This window comes from Sebastes fasciatus, chromosome 7 (assembly GCF_043250625.1).
Source record: "Sebastes fasciatus isolate fSebFas1 chromosome 7, fSebFas1.pri, whole genome shotgun sequence".
Classification (NCBI taxonomy): domain Eukaryota; kingdom Metazoa; phylum Chordata; class Actinopteri; order Perciformes; family Sebastidae; genus Sebastes; species Sebastes fasciatus.
Genome location: NC_133801.1, coordinates 15,522,445 through 15,542,857, shown reverse-complemented (window position 1 = coordinate 15,542,857; position 20,413 = coordinate 15,522,445). Strand labels below are relative to the sequence as shown.

At 41.1% G+C, this 20,413-nt stretch overlaps 1 protein-coding gene and 1 non-coding gene across 6 annotated transcripts in view; both read right to left on the bottom strand.

Moving 5' to 3' along the window:
* The window catches only part of dync2h1 (dynein cytoplasmic 2 heavy chain 1), a 117,905-nt gene that overhangs the window by 20,958 nt on the left and 76,534 nt on the right, over positions 1 to 20,413 (bottom strand). For 4 of the 5 annotated variants that reach the window (XM_074641846.1, XM_074641848.1, XM_074641847.1 and 1 more), the window contains 6 exons: positions 13,831 to 13,991; positions 12,742 to 12,867; positions 8,961 to 9,071; positions 6,226 to 6,295; positions 5,013 to 5,098; positions 146 to 221 (listed from right to left, as the gene is read on the bottom strand). In XM_074641846.1, coding sequence (XP_074497947.1) covers positions 146 to 221; positions 5,013 to 5,098; positions 6,226 to 6,295; positions 8,961 to 9,071; positions 12,742 to 12,867; positions 13,831 to 13,991 — 630 coding nt within the window. Of the gene's footprint in view, positions 1 to 145; positions 222 to 5,012; positions 5,099 to 6,225; positions 6,296 to 8,960; positions 9,072 to 10,134; positions 10,666 to 12,741; positions 12,868 to 13,830; positions 13,992 to 20,413 lie in introns of those variants that run through there. The other variant, XM_074641850.1, reaches the window with a different exon arrangement.
* Positions 6,542 to 6,615, bottom strand: trnat-agu (transfer RNA threonine (anticodon AGU)). Its single transcript has one exon. It is a non-coding gene; the product is annotated as a tRNA-Thr (tRNA).

Below are 20,413 nucleotides of genomic sequence, written 5' to 3'. Positions count from 1 at the left end.
TGCTCTATCAGGGCTCGTTTAAATCAAAGAGGTAATTGATCAAAGAACCCACAGATTCCAGGTCTCATTACCATATGTGCTGCAGAGCAAATCAACAGAGCAGAGAGCTCCACTGCATTGTAATGTTTGTCAGCAGCCCTCCTACCTTCAAAAAGCCTGTCGATGATCTCAAAGCCAGCTCGGAGGTCCGCCATGGAAAACTCATAGAACTTAGTCCAACCCTGGATAAAGCACAGAGGAGGGTGGATAAATAAAAAAAGGACAATAGATTTATTTAACTACCTGTACAGGAGTCCCAAACAGATGGCATTCAAAATCTAACATCACATAGTGTTTGAGGATTGAAGTATGATCCCTCGCACTTATTCTCTTTTCTTCTTAATCTTTTAACAACTGTGTGCAAGTGCAGCTAGATTTTTCTACCCTAGAGATGGAATACAAAAATAAAGTCAAGACAGCTGAATGCTAATCAGTAAAGAGCATGTTGTGAGTCGCTATATCTGATGTAATTTCTCTTGTGGCTCTTATTTTCAGGGTAGCTATCCACCGTTGTGTATTTGCGATATTTGAGACTTTTAAAACCACTTCAACACGTACACATACATCTACTTGCCTCTGTAATGATCGGCTCAAATTTACACTTTTGATACTTGATACTTTTCAGAAACCCAGCATAACATATGTTTTGTAATACAGCCCCAATATAATCTGTTTTAACAACCTGCTGAAGGGAAATTTACCAGTAGCTGTTGAGTGAAGGCTACTCATTGACTGTATATAAGAAGTGGATGTTGTCATTGGGACGTCACCCATTGGTTTGTGGACTACTGTTTTGAAGCCTCGAGTTCGGCATTTTGGCCGTCGCCATCTTGGTTGTTTGATACCAGAAGTGATACGAGAGGGTGCTAAGTGCAACCTGAATAAGACATTTTTAGGCAACCAAAAAGGTTATAATTAACTTTCGAGAACTAAAAACACACTGTGAAAGGGTTAGAGTTGTAAAACGTAACGAAAACACGGTCAAGGTAGCCACGCCCTAAAGCATACCCTGCTTTATGGTCTATTTGACTCTAAATGGGACCATAATTTACTAAATGAGACCATAAACTCATGTTTACAATGTTAACTGAGGTAATAAATCAAGTGAGAAATAGGGTCATTTTCTCACAGACTTATATACAATCAGACTTCTTTTTGCAACCAGAGGAGTCGCCCCCTGCTGGCTATTAGAAATAATGCATGTTTAAGGCACTTCCGCATTGGCTTCACTTCTCAGACCCCGGAGTTGCCCATTGAGGCTACAACTGCAGGACTACTATTCGCTTTCTAGACTTTTCCGTTCTGGTCACAAGCAAACCTCCCATAGAGTTAGCGGGTAAATCACAAAATTAAGATCAGTCCAGTTATTGCACATACAAAGGCATGTTAAATCAAGACATTAGCACTGATCAGGAAGGGAAAACAAACAACACATGTACACATATGCACATATGCACAAAAGAACACACATAGCATCACAACATTGACCATCTCAGAAAAAAAAATCACAGAATTGTTTCAACATAAGTGAGTGTGAAGGCAATATCCATTTGTGGGTGTGTTTGTTGCACTACACTGCTATTCAATCAGCAGTTGTAATCTGCCCACTGTTGGTGGATGAGGTGAGGGGTGGAGGAAAACTGTGTAGGCATGTTCAGTAATTCTTTGAATGATTAAGTGTATGCTGTTTGTTCAGCAATGTTGTGCTTGAGTGTGTATTCACAGACAGTGAGGTATGTTTCTACTACATTTGATAAATGTGCTTGTATATGTATGAGTGAGATTTCCGATTGTGCTCATGCATGTATGCATTTGTTTTATGTACGTGGCACTGGCTGCTTATTCAGTGAATGATTAAATGTATGGGTCTTACAAAGGTGACTACGCATGTGTGTTTATTGATTCTGTGCATATATGTTTTCAATTACTTTGTGAGTACTTCAGATACCAAGCTACCTAGTTGCTTGTTCCCCAGACATAATTGGCCACTCTTCTTGTGCACTTATGGCCATCAAACAAAAACCCTGATCTTTTTAAACACACACACATCTTCTCCTCTCTTTCCTCCCTTTCCCCCTCAACGTCTATTCCTGTCTTTTTAAACGAGGTGGTTTCTGCACAGGCATGTAAAATGGACGAACACGGTGAGAGAATACGTAAATGAGAAAAGGATCGAGGACAGCAGACGAAGCGAGGAGGGAGTAAGAGATGGTGGAGTGGACGAAAGGAGCTGTGACTGTTTAAATAATTAGGCGATCATGTTCTTGAATGAGGAACAACATTACCAGCTCAAATGAAAACACTTAGGAGAGATTCAGTGATTGAGAGAGAAAAAAGAGAGAGACAGGGCGACAGAAGGTGGGGAGGGAGGCCAGAAAAAAGAAAATTAGGGGGAAAAAAAACCTGTAAGCAGAGTAAAGAGAGATAATTCAAGGAAAGAGGAAAGTAGAGACGGATTCCCCAAGACACAGGCATACTGTATGTTAGTCATGTAGGTTTACATTCTCCTAAAGGCAATCAATATGTTTTTTCAACTCCACAATGAAGGGAATGGCTAAGGTGGGAGTATTGAGACCAAGCCCGGGGGAAGAGGAGAGACAGAGAGAGAGGAGAAACAAGTGTGCAAACATTGTGGCAGTTTAATTACAAAAACATGCTCTCTGCCACAGTTCTCCCTAGTGGTTGGGTTTAACGGGAGTGTGCTGATGGTGTGTTGGTTAGCAGACAAAAAGAGATACCTTCCTGCTGTATCATTCGATTAGACAGGCCACTCTGAGGCAGCACTGCAATACATGCAGAGCCAAATGAGTCCCAGTGCATCTTAAGACTCTTCCACACATCTACCAAACTATAAAAGCAACTCTTTAAGTTGACAACTAGAAACATCACACAGCTAACTGCAGCGAGAATCAAGTAATTACAGGTGCAACCACATATTATTTTGCCTTTCTGCGTATTTAATTAGTTTAGACTCACACTCCTCAACCACAAGCAAACCAGGTTATAAACAAAAGCCAAAGATTCCTAACCTTCATAAGTTATCGTGCATGATGACTGCAGGCTTATACTCAAAACAAATCTTACAGTGCAACGTCGTCTGACCATGTTCGAAAGCCTAAACGTTAATAGTTCTTCTGGACAGCCGCAGTCCAAGGCAGGGAAAAAATACTGCTGTCATTGAGAGTGGCGAGCCGTGATAATCGTTTAAATATGGGGATAACAGCGCACACATTCATAGTGTTATACTCTGATGCACATATGAAAAGTGACAGAAATAGTTCTGTAAAAAAAAAAGGAGAGCATGAGGTTCAAACCAGGGTTATTATAGTAAACTAAAACTGAAACTAAAATGAAAATAAGCACTGAAAAATATTGTTAATAAACTGAAACTAAATAAGAACTATGTATTTTATGAAAAACTAAAACTATTTTGCCTGATTAAAAAACTAATACAAATAAAATGAAAATGAACATACATTCATTTCAGTTTTAGTTTTTTAAATATATCATTACCGAAAAAAGCAGACTGCTTGAATTTCAACTCTCATGACATTGAACCACAGAAACTGAAATGAATTCAAGATGAACTCGAAGACTAAAATTAAATTGAAAAGTCAAAACTAAAATAAAATAAAAATAAATTGAAAATTCTATACTATTATAACCTTAGTTCAAACTGAGCTTACTTTTTCATCTGCACACACTTTGGACTAATTTCATTATTAAATTACAACAGCAATTAAACTGTTTATTAAGATTTTAATTCTAATACCTATTGTTCAGCATCATTTCCCTCAATGTTTTTTGAACTGATTAATCTCTGCCTCCGGTTTCTACTGAGAAAATAAATAGTCTGGTTTTCTCTATAGGCATGCCAATTATGTAATTCTTTACACCCTCTATCTTGGTATGTGAGATGATTTATCACCAGAGCTGTAGTTCAAATGAGGAAATAATGTGTTCAATCTCTGAACATTTTGAGTTGATTCTGGCACAGGTAAAACATACTATTTTGATTTAATTAGAGCTGCTGTGAGACTGTTAAAGCTGAGATGTTTAAAAATATATATTGCTACCATCACATGCAGTGGGTCAATGAAATCCATTTTCAGTTGACTACTTTTTAAATTCCCATGACAGTGTATGACATCATACAGTAGGACTTGTATTTCCCACGCTTCCACTGTACTGACTTGACAGTGCACACACTTTGGTCTACAAGCAGTGTGCCGTGTGGGTGTTAACCAGCAGGCTTAGTTTACTACAAAGACTTACAGTTGCACACACACACATACATACATAGCCATACACAAACAAAGACTCTGCAGCAGGCACAGCGTTTAAGGAGAAAGAAAAGTGATCTCTGAGGTAGGTTTTTACACTCTCTGTGGGTGTCATTGTGTAGATGATGACTTTTTTCTGTCAGTGTTACTTCCTCCCTGTGGATATCAATTTCTATGCGTTTTGTACTTGTCATTAACTGGCCATAAATTAATCATGCATTTGTGTCGCTGTGTTGTGTATAGATGTGCGCTGTGAATATGAACTGCACTTCCCGTAATTATGTACCTGTGATAACAATGTGGAAAAAAGGTCATATGCTGTATGCGTGGGTGTGCGTAAATACATCTTTTGGGTTTTACAAGTAAAAAAAAAAAAAAACAAGCTTGGGATTTCAAAGGACATCAAAGCACATTATTATGCTGTAAGTAGTCTAAATGCGACAGCGGCTAATGCTCGTATAAAAAAGCTTCAATCCAATGGCAGGAAATTTTAAGAAAAGGAGCTGGTTTGTCTGTTTATGCCGTTGTCTTCATTCCGCATCCAGGGGTATTACAACATTTAAACAAGTGCTGTATTGTGACTCTTTTAAATGGCATTAAAATGTAACAGAAGTTTGAGTTTATTGTCCTGAGATGAAATTGTAGAACTATGACCACTCTTGTCTACATTTGGGTGTTTGTGTATTTTACCTGGGGTATGTAGTTGCGCCTCTCTTGGCAGACAGCATGGAACCAAGCCAGACAGAACAGAGACTGGGCTCTGGCCAGGATGCCTCCTGCACACAAACAATCAACAGCTAGTCAAAACCAAAATAACTAAACTCATTATCAGTGTCTGTGTTTTATACATTTTGAGGGCAGTTATCTTTTATTATTCATCAAACAATATACAACAGAGAGGACTGAGAGGAGAAGCATGCATGCAATATTCTGACGTGTTTTAGCCCCGTTTGATGCTGTTCATTTTCTGTCTCAGAACCTGCCAGCTTGCTGGAGTTTCTTTGTTCAAAGGACTCATAGCCTGAGTTAATAATCACACACTGATACAACTGACACTGATATAACTATTTGAGCCGCTGAGTGCAAAATCGTGGTATGGTACCACGGTTTTGCACTCTGCGGCTCACGTTACAGCAGTTTCACAAGCATGTCTGAGAACTACAGTGGCCCTCAGGTAAAAAAGTGAAAGGCTTTCTCTAGAGCCAATGTTTGGTTTGTCCTTTCTGAGCTACTGTAGAAACATGGCGCAGCAACATAGCAGACTCCGTGAAGAGGACCCGCTCCCTATGTAGATATGAAGGGCTCATTCTAAGCTAGTGAAAACACTATTCTTAGTTTCAGGTGACTATACACTAATGAAAGCATAGTTATGAATATTATATTCAATTTCTGCCAATAGATCCCCCAAAATGTTACACACTGTTCCTTGAAATGTAGGATGTACTGTAAGATATTCATTCCTTAAAACACAAAGCAGAGACATGTCAACATATATATATAATATATATATATATATATATATATATATATATATATATATATAATAGCCTTCTTCAAAAGTTTTGATTCACTGCTTGGAATAAGAGCAAAGTGGAAGCAACTGACTTCAGAAAAATGTTCAGGGGGAGAAGCGAAGAGAAAAGAAGAGAAGAGAAGAGAAGAGAAGAGAAGAGAAGAGAAGAGAAGAGAAGAGAAGCAAAGAGAAAAGAAGAGAAGAGAAGAGAAGAGAAGAGAGGAGAAGAGAAGAGAAGAGAAGAGAAGCAAAGAGAAAAGAAGAGAAGAGAAGAGAAGAGAAGAGAAGAGAAGAGAAGAGAAGAGAAGAGAAGAGAAGAGAAGAGAAGAGAAGAGAAGAGAAGCAAAGAGAAAAGAAGAGAAGAGAAGAGAAGAGAAGAGAGGAGCCAACCTTTACTGATCTGCTCTGGTGTCCACGACTCATATGTTCTTAGCAGATTTTTCTTCAACCCGGGAGGAGCCTGGAAATGGCAAAAGAAAGGAAGAACAGATAGACAGAGAGGGAACGGACAAGGTGAATAAGGATAGAGGGAAAGGGGAAGAAAGAAAGGGTTTCATTATGATGGAAATCTCCCGCAACATTCAAATATTCAATGCAAGTTTGGATTGCAAGGTCCAAACACAGTCCTGTCATACAAGTACAGAAACATGGCAAGGCATAGGGTGACTTATGTGCCGAATGGTAAAATGATATGGAACAAACAAAAAGGCACTGCTGGGATTTGAACCCAGGATCTCCTGTTTACTAGACAGGCGCTTTAACCAACTAAGCCACAGCGCCATGTGATGGAACACTGTAGAAAACCTAAGTTGGATCAGTGCCCTCTACACATTTGCCACATATTTACAGACAAGTTTATAGAGAAAATGTCTGCACGTATTTATATATGCATGTATGTCCTATTGAGCAAAGGGGAAACAATGCGGAAGGGATGCTATATGGATACTATATTCTAATGTTTTAGTGTGTTGGTAGCCTTTTAAAATGTGAAAGTAAAAAGTATTATTATTATTGTGAGACTAGAAGGCTGAATTGTAAGAACTGGGTAGCGTTTGATACTGACATGACCAAGAGTGTGATTCCCAAATCCACTTTAACAAATATGTGTGCCTGGCAAGACCAAAAAGAGGCTGTGAAAGCAACACGAGATGTGTGTGATGCCGTTTCCTTTCACAGTCTGTTTAGTGTTGTAGCTTAAACCCAGTATGCAGTACGAGAAAACATTTGACATTTTACAAATATAAAAAGCCTTTCTCTCATTACAAAATTCTCATATCACTGTAGAAAAACACTGGACTGGTCAGACAACATGGAGACACTGAACAAGCAAGGGCGGAGAAAATAGATCATATTACTGTAAGAGGGCTGAAGACTTTGCAAGACTGCATGCAAAAGACTCTGTTGTTTACGTCATTTGTTGCCCACCATTAGTGTCACTGGGAATTACAACAAGTCTACAAATAAACTGAAAACACATTGTTTGGTCAGTGTTTGACACCCATAGCCATTACCACCTATGTTCCTCTGTTATATTGTACTTTAGTTGGCATATTCTCTACATGAGTCAGCACATAGTGTGTCTGTGAACAACCTCCGGCAACATTATGCTCGGTTTAGAATAGAAACAATGAGCATACATTGACAACAGTTCACGCATTATCAGCTTTGCGGAACATTTGGTACCTCCATCTGGAGGTTTATATAACACACACACACACACACACACACAGCCAGTAATGCATATGTACTAAATTTGACAAAATTGGCAAAATCACTACATATGCTACCAACTTCAGTAGATTAAGTATATTTGCAAGATGCTTACTTTTTTACATCGTACATCAACAGTCTGCTGCTTTCATTCTTTTAGACACGAATAATTAAACTACCCGTTTTGTCACTTTTATTCTCAAATGGAGCTACTGCATTCTGGTTCTGTGTACTCTTATTAGAAATGCATTTGCAGAATTCAATATTTGCTCTATGAGAGGTTTGAGCTGTTGGTTTATAATGTAAGTCTAATGCAAGGCACTGAACATATTTACTTTCTGAAGCTTCAACACTAAACTGCAAAGGGGTGCTGAGTGTGGGGTAAGGTATTTGGGGCTGGGTGGAGGAGCGTCACTAGGATACAACTGTTTTTGCTACACTGATGGCTTGTATTTTAGCCATTTTTGAAGTGGGTTGTAGATACCAGGGTCATTGTGGAGGATCTGTCATGGTTTGTGTGTGTGTGTGTGTGTGTGTGTGGTGGTTGTGGCATGCAAAGTCATATACTATAAGTTCACATGTACAGTATTACTATTAATACTACTACTACGGCTACTTACTACTTACTACTCAGCTTTGGACAATCCTGATACAATCACACTGGCAAAAACAAAATGTATGTGTATCAGTTTGTATATACTGTTTATCTTTGGTTTGACATTTTAGCTTTGACACTTGTCCGACAGTTCAGAAATAATATATTTCAGTAACCTCTCTGGGGATGTTGTGTGTGAATACATATGAAGTATGTCAATAAGTTTGCAAATGAAAGAGTGTGACTGTATCAGAGAGAGAGAGAGAAAGAGAGAGAGAGGGAGACTGTTTGAGCAGCATGCTTGGCTGCTGAAGCAGCTAACCCCTTGAGCATGACTCCCATCAGAAACGCACTGAACACTAAAACATGCATTGCTAACACATTCTGCATCTCCTTACAAATGTACAGTATATGTGGCTTTATTGTGTGTTGTAGCCATTATATAGAGGTTAAAAGACACACACATTGCCATGAATTCACATGACATTACAAACAAACATAGCCTTTACACATCCTACACTCTTCTGAATATGCCATAACCTAGTAACATGGCCCGCTGGGGCTCAGACAAACCCGACTGCACCAACAGTCTATATTTGGGAAATTAGAAGTTTCAACACTGTATATAAAACAATACACACTAATTAGCATTTGTGCACAGTATGCCTGCAAAAATGTGTGGGAGAATGTTTGTGTGTAAAGTTGAGTTAGGTCAATGCTACCCAACGCTAAACTTCATCGTAAGCTACTGTGGGAGTATTACGGTGTTCTTGTTTCTATGACTGTATGTGTGTGGTGGTGAATGTGTGTGTGGGAGTACCTCGTAAGTGATCTTGAGGCTGGACTGTAGTAGGATGGAAGGAAATCTGGGGTGAACTTCAGCTGTCAGCCAGAGACGGAAGCCTGGTTTGGGATGTAGCACATTTAACTCCTGTGGAGGAAGGACAGTGCAAACATTAGACCCACTGTACACATTAAGAGGTCACCACAGGGTATGAGACCAGACTATTTGTGCAGTAGCATCTGGCTGTAGATACAACTTTTAGCTCGAGTGCAAACACACACAAATATACTGTATTTCAAAACATACTTTCTCATCAGTTGGAACATTTAGAGAAGACTTGAGCCTTTGATTGTGCACATTGTCCAGACACTGTATCTTTATTCATGTGATCCTGTCTCCATTAGAACCACTGCACATCGACAGATTCTCCACAACGACAAACCATTCACCTCACTTCTCTCTCTCTCTCTCTCTCTCTCTCTGTCTGTCTCCATCTCTGTCTCTTCATCTCAATTTCCAGCTTTCTTTCCCTCACTTCTCTTCTTACATTCCTTCCCCCTCTCTTTCTATCTTTCTCAAAGACTTCTGGTTAAAAATAGCATGCTGGCACCTCAGGGTCTTGTGTCATATGATTGGGTACTCAAACACAACACACCCATTGAATTGTAATCAATGTGTTTCTGCATCACTTAGAACCTAATTCATTCTCGTGGAAGCACACATGATCGCAGAAAACCAAAGAACACCGGATCTGACATCCCTCGAAGAAAACTCCTCTGTCTCTCATTGAGTATGTATATGTGAGTGTGTGTGTGTGTGTGTGTGAGTGTGTGTCCATGTGTCTGATGTGTTGTCAACCAGAATTCCACTGGAGCAAATGATAGTATTGCGAGGAGATATAACACAGAGACATTGACAAAGAAGAAAGGAAAAGATGTGTAGATACAGAGAAAAGACAGAGGGCAGGAGAGAGAGCACACATTTGTTCTACTGTTAGCGCATCAAAACCTTTCTTTGTTAGAATAATTCCATATTGTTCAGGTGTTCAGAGTGTGAACGACACACCAGTCATACGCAGAGAGGATATCATAAGATTTAGTAACTCCAATAATTATATACAAAAAGATGTGATTCTGAAGGATAATATTTCATTTAATGTGATAAAAAACTGCAACAAAATATATTAGTCATTATTTTATTATATTGTGATTGGCAGACAGAGAGACATTTGGAGTGATAGACAGACTTGTAGATAGCTTGAAAGACAGATAGATGGAGTGGGTGATGTCAAAAATGAGAGACAGAAAACGAAGAATATGAGTAGACAGGGATGAGAGGACATCTGCACTGCCAACTTCAATTATGAATACTGACCGCTCTCCTTCGCTGTCTCTCTTCCCTCCTTATCCTCTCTCTAACTGACCAACTGGTTAAGTGAAGGAGGGAAGGACTAAAGAGACAGATGGCAAAAAGAAGCCGGATATTTTAGAAACTACACTGAGAGATACAGTAAGGCTGAGCAGATGGACACAGCTACAGAATCAGATACTAAAACAAAACCCTCTCCGTGTAGAATCTCCACCTGTCTGCTGAGGCTCTGCTCATCCTTCCCTACTTCCCTCCTTCTACATCCACTATGTCTTCATTCTTTCTTTCCTATGCTTCCTGCCTCCCTCGTTCCCCTTGTTGCGTCAGTTTTTCATTTCAAGCTCGACTGCCGAGACCGCAACCTCGTCGGTTGCTGGGCAAAGAGCGAGACAATGAGAGAAAGAGGGACAGACAGAAAGAGAGTTTTAGTTATACAATATGAAGGGGGGAAAGAAGAGCGTTATGAAAAACTGGTGAGAAGATATCTGGGGTGTAGAAGAGGAAACAAATGGAGAAAAACAGAATACAAAATATACAAAATTCAACACTAGGAGGAGAGAAGAGAGAGAGGTGAGGTGAGTGGAACTGAGAGGGACAAAAGTAGAAGGAGAGGAGAGCTGCAATAAGCTATGGTTTAAGTCACACCGGGAGCACCGACAAGTCTGGACAGGAGGGATCTCAAGCTAACCCCGGGGCACGCACACACACAGACACACACACACACACTAGCACACACACACACACACAGGTGAGGGCCCACACACAGACAAAGGCCAATCACTGCCAACAGCTGTGCCTCCAAGTGAGATATGACCTGCTACAGTGACACAGCACTAAACAGGACCCGAAGGAAGAGCACACAGATACAAACAAACACAAAGAAAGTGGAAGACACATATTTACCCACGTAATGTGACACACAAGATAAAAACATGAGCAGCATGAGCACTATGGATGACACACACAGATATGCACTGCAAAGCAAACATGATACAAACACACATATGCACATGTGTGCCCAGAGACAGACAAATAAACAAACACACATGGTAACAACACGGCCACACAGAGACTAATATGAGCCGACAGGTAGAAAGCAGATTGTGTACGTGCAGGCAAAGGACAGAAGGTAATTTTAGATATGGAAATTTGGGCAGTGTGTGTGTGTGTGTTGTAGTATTATAGATAAACACCGACAAGCAGGGTGAAACAAGGAATTACATACACATTCTAAGTACACAACGTCCTCCAGGCTCCCCTTTTCCACTGACCTAACCTGAGCCCAAACCTCAACTCTACCGACCTGGTACTGTGGCCTTGAGATGATGTGAGGTGCTTGTTTTACTGGACTCATTTCACTGGACACGTTTCTTTGATTTATTTTCAGGACTTATTACAAAGGACTTTTCCCAATGGACTGTTTATTGGATCCTTTTCTTGGACTTACTTTAGAAGTCTTATGATGGATTTATCATATTAGTTTTGGATCCCTTGCTGGATCATTACATCATGTATTTGAACTACATGGTAAACATTTTCCGTTATTTTTTGTGATCTGTACTTTCCCCACCCTCGGCCCCTTATGCATACCTGGCTTTGTACAAATGTGGCTGTAGTATAATATGGTTCTACAGTAAATGTTTATGCAGTGTGTAGGATTTGGCAGCATCTAGTGGTGTGGTTGCAGTATGCAACCAACTGAGTACCCCTCTGCTCACTCCTCCCTTTCCAAGACTGTGGTAATGTGAGTCGCCGAGTTCAAAACTGTGGGAACTACATTTGCCTTGATCAGAGGCCATCCTTTAATATAATAACACTACTTTAGGAGCAACGGAATTCAGACAGTGGCTGGCGGTACCACAGATTTACAGTCTGCGGCTCATCTACTGCAGTTTCACAAGCATGTGGGAGAACTACGGTGGCGTTCAGGTAACGTAAAAACACGTAAGGATCTCTCTAGAGCCAGTGTTTGGTTTGACCGTTCTGTGCTACTGTAGAAACATGGAGGTGCAACACGGCAGACTCTGTGAAGCGGATCCGCTCCTTATGTCGATATGAAGGGCTCATTCTAAGCTAACGAAAACACAACAGTCCTTGGTTTCAGGTGATTGTACACTTCAGAAAACATAGTTATGAATATTATAATCCATTTCTGCTAATAGATCCCCCGAAATGTTACAATGTTTGATGCAATTCTACAATCCAAACATACAGAATCCCTGTAGGGTTACAGAGTAGATTTGATCACTCGCTCCCTAAATAGATCAATAAGGGTCCTTGGCAAGTGCTATTATCCAATAATCAGAGATAGCAGTATATTATACACAACCAGTACCAACCAAAAAGCACAAACTGCAGAGAAAAATCACACACACGCATACACGATAAATGTTAACCTAGCCCTAAGGACTTGCCACACACAAAGACCTTACACACACAGAGTACCTACTTTTTCCAGGAGCGGTAGCCATGTAGTGACAAGGTGAAGGTTTTTAAGGCAAAGCCAGTCTCCATTTCGGGAACATTCTCTGAGTGCAGCTAAGGCCACATCAGCCTGTCCCTGACCCATGGAGATCTAGACAGACAGAGAGAGTGGGTGAGGTAGAAGGGGGTCAGAAACAGAAGCAGTGGGATGGAAAATTTGATTCTTCATTGTAATTTTTCAGAAGTTAAGAGGCAGATAATCTGATTCAATATTTCAATTCATCTCTCAACTCAGTGGGAGACACAATGAAATACTTGCAAAGTGGGATCCCCGATGTGATTTTTATCAATAGAGTTCCCACATAGAGACTAGTAACACATGACTAATCTGATTTATATTCATATGTAACTGATTTAACTTAGAGTAATGTTATATACAGCACTCACACGAGTGGAACGCAGCGTGTTTATCTTTAGTGCCCCGTATATGAGTTTACTTGTATATATAGCTGGTTGTATTTATACTGGAAATGGTAAAATATGAATTTTCTGTTAACTGCTTGAATATTCTTGGATAACAAACATATTAGCTACAGTATATGGTCAAATAAATGTGAGCCCTACAACTGTGAGCTGATTGTGGGAAGGCTCGCATACTTAAAAATGATTTTAAAAAAAGCATATGTTTGAAATGACATTTCCACTTAAGTGATAATTTTTGGGTCTTGTCACAGTCATTTAAAACTGAAGGATGAGCCAAAAATCCCTTGGAAATACAATTCAAACTGTAATGAAGGAACATGTCACGCTATGCAATGACGTGGCTCTTGTATGTGTTTTCAATAGTTATTTTGAAGACAACACCAGCATTGTTCTTGAACAGCTGTAATAACCACTTATTGAATGTGCAGGAGTGTCAAGTGCAAGGGCAGTATTCTCAGACGTCTGGCTGTCTTGAAATTTATTACAATTGATGAACTCCACTGGCAAAACATTACCAAGAGATATACGTCAAAACTGTGTTTCAATAGTCTACTCTGTGGATCTGGTATTCTGTTGAAACTATTCCATTGCACTTTCTAATCTGCTATGACTTCTCCCATTTAGTCTCTACCCCATGATAGTTGTCCCTGCCCACGGTTTCTGCTGCTAGTTCGGCAAGCTCCTGGGACGGGTCTGCCCCTGGAGAGATGATGATCAACACCGGCTCCCACTCCAACGTCTCAGTGTAGAGACGGCGCAGGTTCAGAGGAGGGGGGGAGAGCTCTTTCATACCTGCGGAGAAGAGGAGAGGGAGATGGGAAGAGAATGAAGGGTGTGAAAGACAGATCTGTGGAGAGTATTTTAACATTGCATTTAAAGTTGATATGCTACTCAAAGTCAAAGTGTCTGGATATATTCCACTGTGGGTACACCAGGAGGCGAAATCAGCAGGAAACAAGAAGTGGTGGTAAATGCTAGTAAGTAGCAGAATGGGGCATTTAGTGAGGGTAGATGGCAGAGAAGGAGATGCTGGCGGGGTAGACAAATGAAGCGGGAAAACGATGACAGGGAGACAGAGGGAGGGCATGAACAGGGAGGGGTAGACAGTGCCTAAAGAGGGGTGATGGGGAAGGGAGGTCGGGGTAAAGGAAAAAAGTAGAGGGAGAGCAGAAGGGAGGCGTTGATGGAGAAAGAGAGAGAGCGTACAAGAGGAAGAGACAGAGTGAGAGAGATTAGGAGCGTGATGTGCTGTGCATACCGAGTGCCAGGTATGCAGCAGTATTCACCACACATAGCAGAAGAATACCTTGTCAGCCCCCTGGTGTCGAGAAGCCAGCCTCTTTGTGTATGTGCCCAAGTGCGTGTGTGTGTGTGTGTCTGCATGTGTGTGTTTCCTCACTGAGCATTAGGCTGTAATCCTGCTGTAATATTATGAATGATACTGTATATCAGATATGGGTTAATAGTGACACACACGCAGCGATACGGGATCATATAGTGTGAGTGGCTGTGTTGGAAATTCCACTGTGACGTTATATACACATGTATCAGCAGACATCTCTTCCACACACACACACGCGCACACACACACACACACACACACACACACACACACACACACACACACACACACACACACACACACACACACTTTTCCGGTTGAGACGACAGCCTGAACATTCTTTTGGTGTCTGCTGCCAAGTGAAATCTGCTGCACTAGAGGTACGCATACATGCACGCGCACAAGGTCTTGGTAGAGAACATCTCAGAGTGACCTTTTGCTGCATCACCATAGCAACACTAAGAAAAACAGTGATCTGACCACATGGCTTGTGATGTCTGACTGCAACAAAAGGGGAACATTTACAGAGCGTGCGCGTGCACAAATACATACACAACTACCTTTGACATGGGCAGGTAATCAGTATTCGTGCTGCAGACCAGCATCCTCTAGCTGTGAATAGCAAAGTTCACCTTGGCTTTTATGACACACAATCAGGGCAAAGAGGAGCCCACAGAAAGACAGTGCTACAGTCTCCCTATGGTTGAGCACTGATTAGTGGAGGAAACACTGAATGGCTAAGAATTAATGAGCTGACACGGGGTCACACAGAACACTTGACATTACAGAAATTGACAGGACACATTTGCATTTAAATGCAGACTGATTGTTAAAACAAGAAAAGGTGTCTTCTCGGCTGGATGATTGGTAAGAAAAATAACTAAAAGACAGAAAGAGGTGCTTTTTTTTATGCATGTGGAAGAGGGTTTGTATTTTTGAAAAGTAGAGAGAGCAAGCCAGTGAGCAAGCACAAGTGTGTGTGTGTGTGTGTGTGTGTGTGTGTGTGTGTGTGTGGTTGTGTTCACCCAGGCATGTCTGTGGGCGTGAGCAGTGCCCAGGCCTGGACTGCGGGGATTGAGTGAGATTAGCAGTAAGAGGATTACAGAGCATGCCTCATTAGCATACTGATTTACAGCCAAAAACACATACACATACACACAAAATCTTCTTCTCTCCTGTTCTTTTTTATCTGACTGTTTCTCTCTCACTCACATCATGCACTTGTACACACACTACACCTTCGTCAATGAGTTCACTTGGCGGTCAAGGAGTGTGAGGATATTGTCATATATTATATATTATCAGGATAGTGTAATTGTGTGTTTTATTAGAACTGCCCAGACAAACAAGAGAGACAAAAAAGTGATACTTATGCTTTCGGGTGAATTAACTCAAATGGAAACATACCTTTAAAGAATAGGAGAGCTAAGAGAGACAGGCTCTTTGACACCCACAAACGCAGGAGTGCTATATATAACAAAGAAAAAGACACCTAGACAAAAAAATTGTCACACACACAAAGGCTGGAGTGTCATCCTGAGTGGCTATTGTTTCACTTTTCCCATATTTGACAGAAGCTCTCACAGCCTCAGAGGTGCAGTAGGCAGCACGTCAGTCTCATAATCTGAAGGCCATGAGTTTGAGCCTCAAACGGGGCAGGAGTTTTAGGAAAATTAATTACATGGAGGAAAGAATGAATGGAGAAAATCACTACTCAATGTGGTGCAAATATAATACACACCTTCAAGGATGGAGAGTGATGGACACCCACAAACACCGATATACAGATGGGCACACACAAAGGCTGGAGTGTGCCCCTCAATTAGCCAGTATTATTATTAGCACTCAAGAGCAGCTGCACAACAGCTGACACTGAGTTTCAGTCAATAGAGCTTTTGCTATCAGTAGTAAGCAATGCAGTCAGAGTATTCTGGCTCACAAAAGTGCTCTCTCCCTCTCCGTCTATATCTTCTCCCTTCCATCCTTTTTTTGTAACCACTTCTTTTTAGATGGGACTCTTTTGAATGTCCTATTAACAACATTTGTGAAACAATTTAAGAGTTGAGAAAAACACTACACTAACATTACAGCCAATCAATTTCAAAACGCTTTTGTTTTAAGAAGAACAAGCTATAGCTTGCGACTGCGACATCTCTACTCATTTTCCAGGTCTCATTGGTGGAGTAGGCAGCGCACCAGTCGCATAATCTGAAGGTTGTGAGTTCAAGCCTCACGTGGGGTAGCAATGTACAAAACACGCTGAAGAGGACTGTACTATGCAGTGTCAACATTGATGTCACATTGTAGTGGGCAACTGTTAAATTATTTTGATCGTCTTAGAAATCTTCACCTAACAGCCTCATTGGCCCAGTAGTCACTCACATAATCTGAAGGCCAGATGTTTGAGCATCACAGGAGGCAGGGGTTTTAAGAAAATTATTCACACGACAACAAACTGTCAAAAGAAAAAGTACCAGTAGTGTCATGACAGATTATTGGTCTGTTTAAGGCAAAATTTCTATTTGAAAATCACAAGCAGTTTTTAACCACAGCAATGTTAGTCGAGCCAGTCGGATTACCTTGGAATTTGGTAGAAACTTTCATGGGTCCCAGGGGATGAATGTTATTAGCTTTGGAGATCCCCGACTCTAACAACCAGTATGAGGTTGACATTATTTGTCTTTAGAAAATTGTCTTGACAATTTGATAGATGGTCATGAAATTTGGTAGAGCTATCCAAGGTATCCGGAGGATACATGCTGTCCAAAGCAAAGTACCAATTATGTAGTGTAAGAATGGACTGAACTTGAAAAAGCATAATTCATTAAGCAGTATTTGTGTAGAGTGTTTGTAGATTTACATAAGAATGAAAGACATACCACTGATGTCAAAATAATCTTACAGGGGTCTCACATGGGGCAGTTTTCTGTATCACCTCACAATATTGAATAGTGGACAAAAAAACTGCATTGTGTCAAAAGTAATTTACCAATTATGTGATGTAAGAATGGAAAATGAGTCCGTCTATGGCTGAACTTGTATTTTGTTTTACTCTGTCCAGCGTGAGTCTCCATACACCGTCATCCATACCTCACACTCATCCATGCACGAACATTCACCACTGACTAAACTGATTACAGCATGATCTGTATTATCATTTCTTTTGTTTTAGTTAAATTCTTAGTCTTGTGTGAACCTCTACCAGTCTTTTATCATGGCTTTAGCTGGGTCATGACACAAAGCATCTAGGGTTGATCAGAGCCTTTGTGTGAATATTGTTTGTGTGCAGATACATTGTTGTTATTGAGTATACAGAGTGAATTGTTATTCTTTGATTTTTTTTTCACAATTGTAAGAGCTTCCATAGCCTCGTTGGCGCTCCCTGTCGCCTGTCGGTCGAGCTCATCCATCATTTGAGAGCCAATCATCTTGCGTATCGCTACCAAGATTCGACCAAGATTTGACCAATCGGAGGCCGCCCTGCTACCAAGAATGGCGACAGCCAATCACCGTCCGTTGCGTCTACCAAGATTTGACCAATCACACTTGCTATCGCTACCAAGATTGACGCCGGAAGCCACGCCCCTAGAAATCAACGTCAGGTCCCTTCAACGGAAAGTCAAGTCCTTCACCAGAATTTCTTTTCGACCCGACGTCTTTCGCTATAGTTTGGATAAGTTCATCGTCAACCATTTATTGAAAATATGTGGTTTACATTGGTGGCGAGCCAGCACGCTAGCAAGCTAATGTCATATCCACGTAACCTGGCTATCTTACACTAGTTGAAGTCGCGAACGATTCTCCATTCATAACCAGCTAACGTCAGCTGATATGACACTATGCTTTATTTTAGGCAGCTGACAACACTAGTGTGTTAGCCTGTCTGTTTATATAGGGGATTATGTAGGTCTACAGTTAATATCGGGCTGGCTATTTGGTAGGCAGCGCGTCAGTCTCATAATCTGAAGGTCGTGAGTTCGAGCCTCACACGGGGCAGTTGTTTTAAAATCAAATGGGAAGACACATGAATAAATTGTTAAATGTAAAGTGCCAGTCGGTTTGCATGAGAACAAAAAACGTACATCTGATGGTGGAAATTAAAGCAGGTGGCCGACAGCTGCAGAACAGGCAAATAAGTGGATGTTGTGTAAAGAGCGTTTGTCAATTGTTGTCAAAAAATCAAGTTACTCTGAAGTTTCAACTGTGAAAACTCCTCTGACTCACTTTGCACAATTTTTCAGCCTCGGCGTAGTAGGCAGTCAGTCTCATCAATCTCAAGGTTGTGAGTTCGAGCCTCAAATGGGGGGAGGTGTTTTATTGCCTCTGTTATGAGCAAACTGGCCTTTACAAAACTAGAATGACAGCCATGAATGTATATTTGGAAAGAAGTCAAACGCTCTGCCAGGGTTGTCCCTTGTCCCCGATTCTGTTTGTGATTTTTATGGATAAGATCTCAAGGCGCAGCTGGGGGGAGGAGAGGGTGTGGTTTGGGGACCTCAGAAACGTGTGTCTGCTCTTTGCAGATGATGTGGTCCTATTGGCTTCTTCAGACCTTGACCTTCAGCTCCCACTGGGGCGGTTTGCAGTTGAGTGTGAAGCAGTCGGGGTGTCAACACCTCACATCCATGTCTGAAGCCATGGTTCTCTGCCGGAAAACAATAGATTGCTCCCTCTGGGTTGGGCGTGAATTGCTGCCCCAAATGAAGAAGTTCAAGTATCTCAGGGTCTTTTTCATGAGTGAGGATAAAATAGAGCCTGATATAGACAGGCTGATCGGTGCCTCGTCAGCAGGGCATCGACTGGACCATTGAGGTGAAGAGGGAGCTGAGCGGGAAGGAAAAGCTTTACCAGTCGATCTACGTTCCAACCCTCACCTATGGTCATGAGCTTCGGGTATTGACCGAGGAATGAGATCGAGGGTACAAGTGGCCAAAATGAGCTTGAGATAAATGAGATAAATAAGATAGGGAAAGGAGCTCAGACAGCCGGAAAGACCTCTGAGGAGAGCCACTGCTCCTTCGCCGGCTAAATTTGTTTTTGGAATCATTACCACTACACCCCCACTCATTTAGTAGTGTTTCATTATTGGTTGTGCCCTAGAGCTGCTCTCAATCCAGCATCTCTCCCACTAATGTTGGTTTGTTTTACTCTATCCAGCGTAAGTCTCTGACACCATACCTCACACTCATCCATGCGCACACATTCATCACTGACTAAACTGACTACCACATGCACTGTATTATCATTTCTTTTGTTGTAGTTATATTCTTAGTCTTGTGTGTACTTCAATCTGTGCTCCCTGTCTTTTGTCGTGGCTTTAGCGCTGGGTCATGACACAAAGCATATAGGGTTGATCCCAGCCTTTGAGTGAGTGTTTTGGTGTGCAGATACATTGTTGTTATTGAGTGTACAGAGTGAATTGTTATTTTTTGATTTTCTTTTACACAATTGCAAGAGTTTTCATAGCCTCGTTGGCGCAGTAGGCAGCGCGTCAGTCTCATGATCTAAAGGTTGTGAGCTCGAGCCTCACACGGGGTAGGTGTGTTATTAAAATGTCTCACAATGGGACAGATAAATGCTAAAGCACACACTGACAGAAACAATTGCTTGATTTACCTTGAATGTAAAAGCCTAATCAGGATTAGGGTCTGCAAATTAGCCTCAGCACCAAAATACATTACATTTGTTGTATTTCTGTTTAGCCAGGGAAGTGGCATGGCTCAATAGATGGCAATGTCAGTCTGTTGGTTGGTCAGTCCACCATCATCAGGTCAAAATTTTGATTTGTTGTTTGTGACCAAATACCTGCAAAACTACAGTAACAACATTGTCATTAGCCTATTTTGTTGTTTAGTGCTAATTAACAAATGTT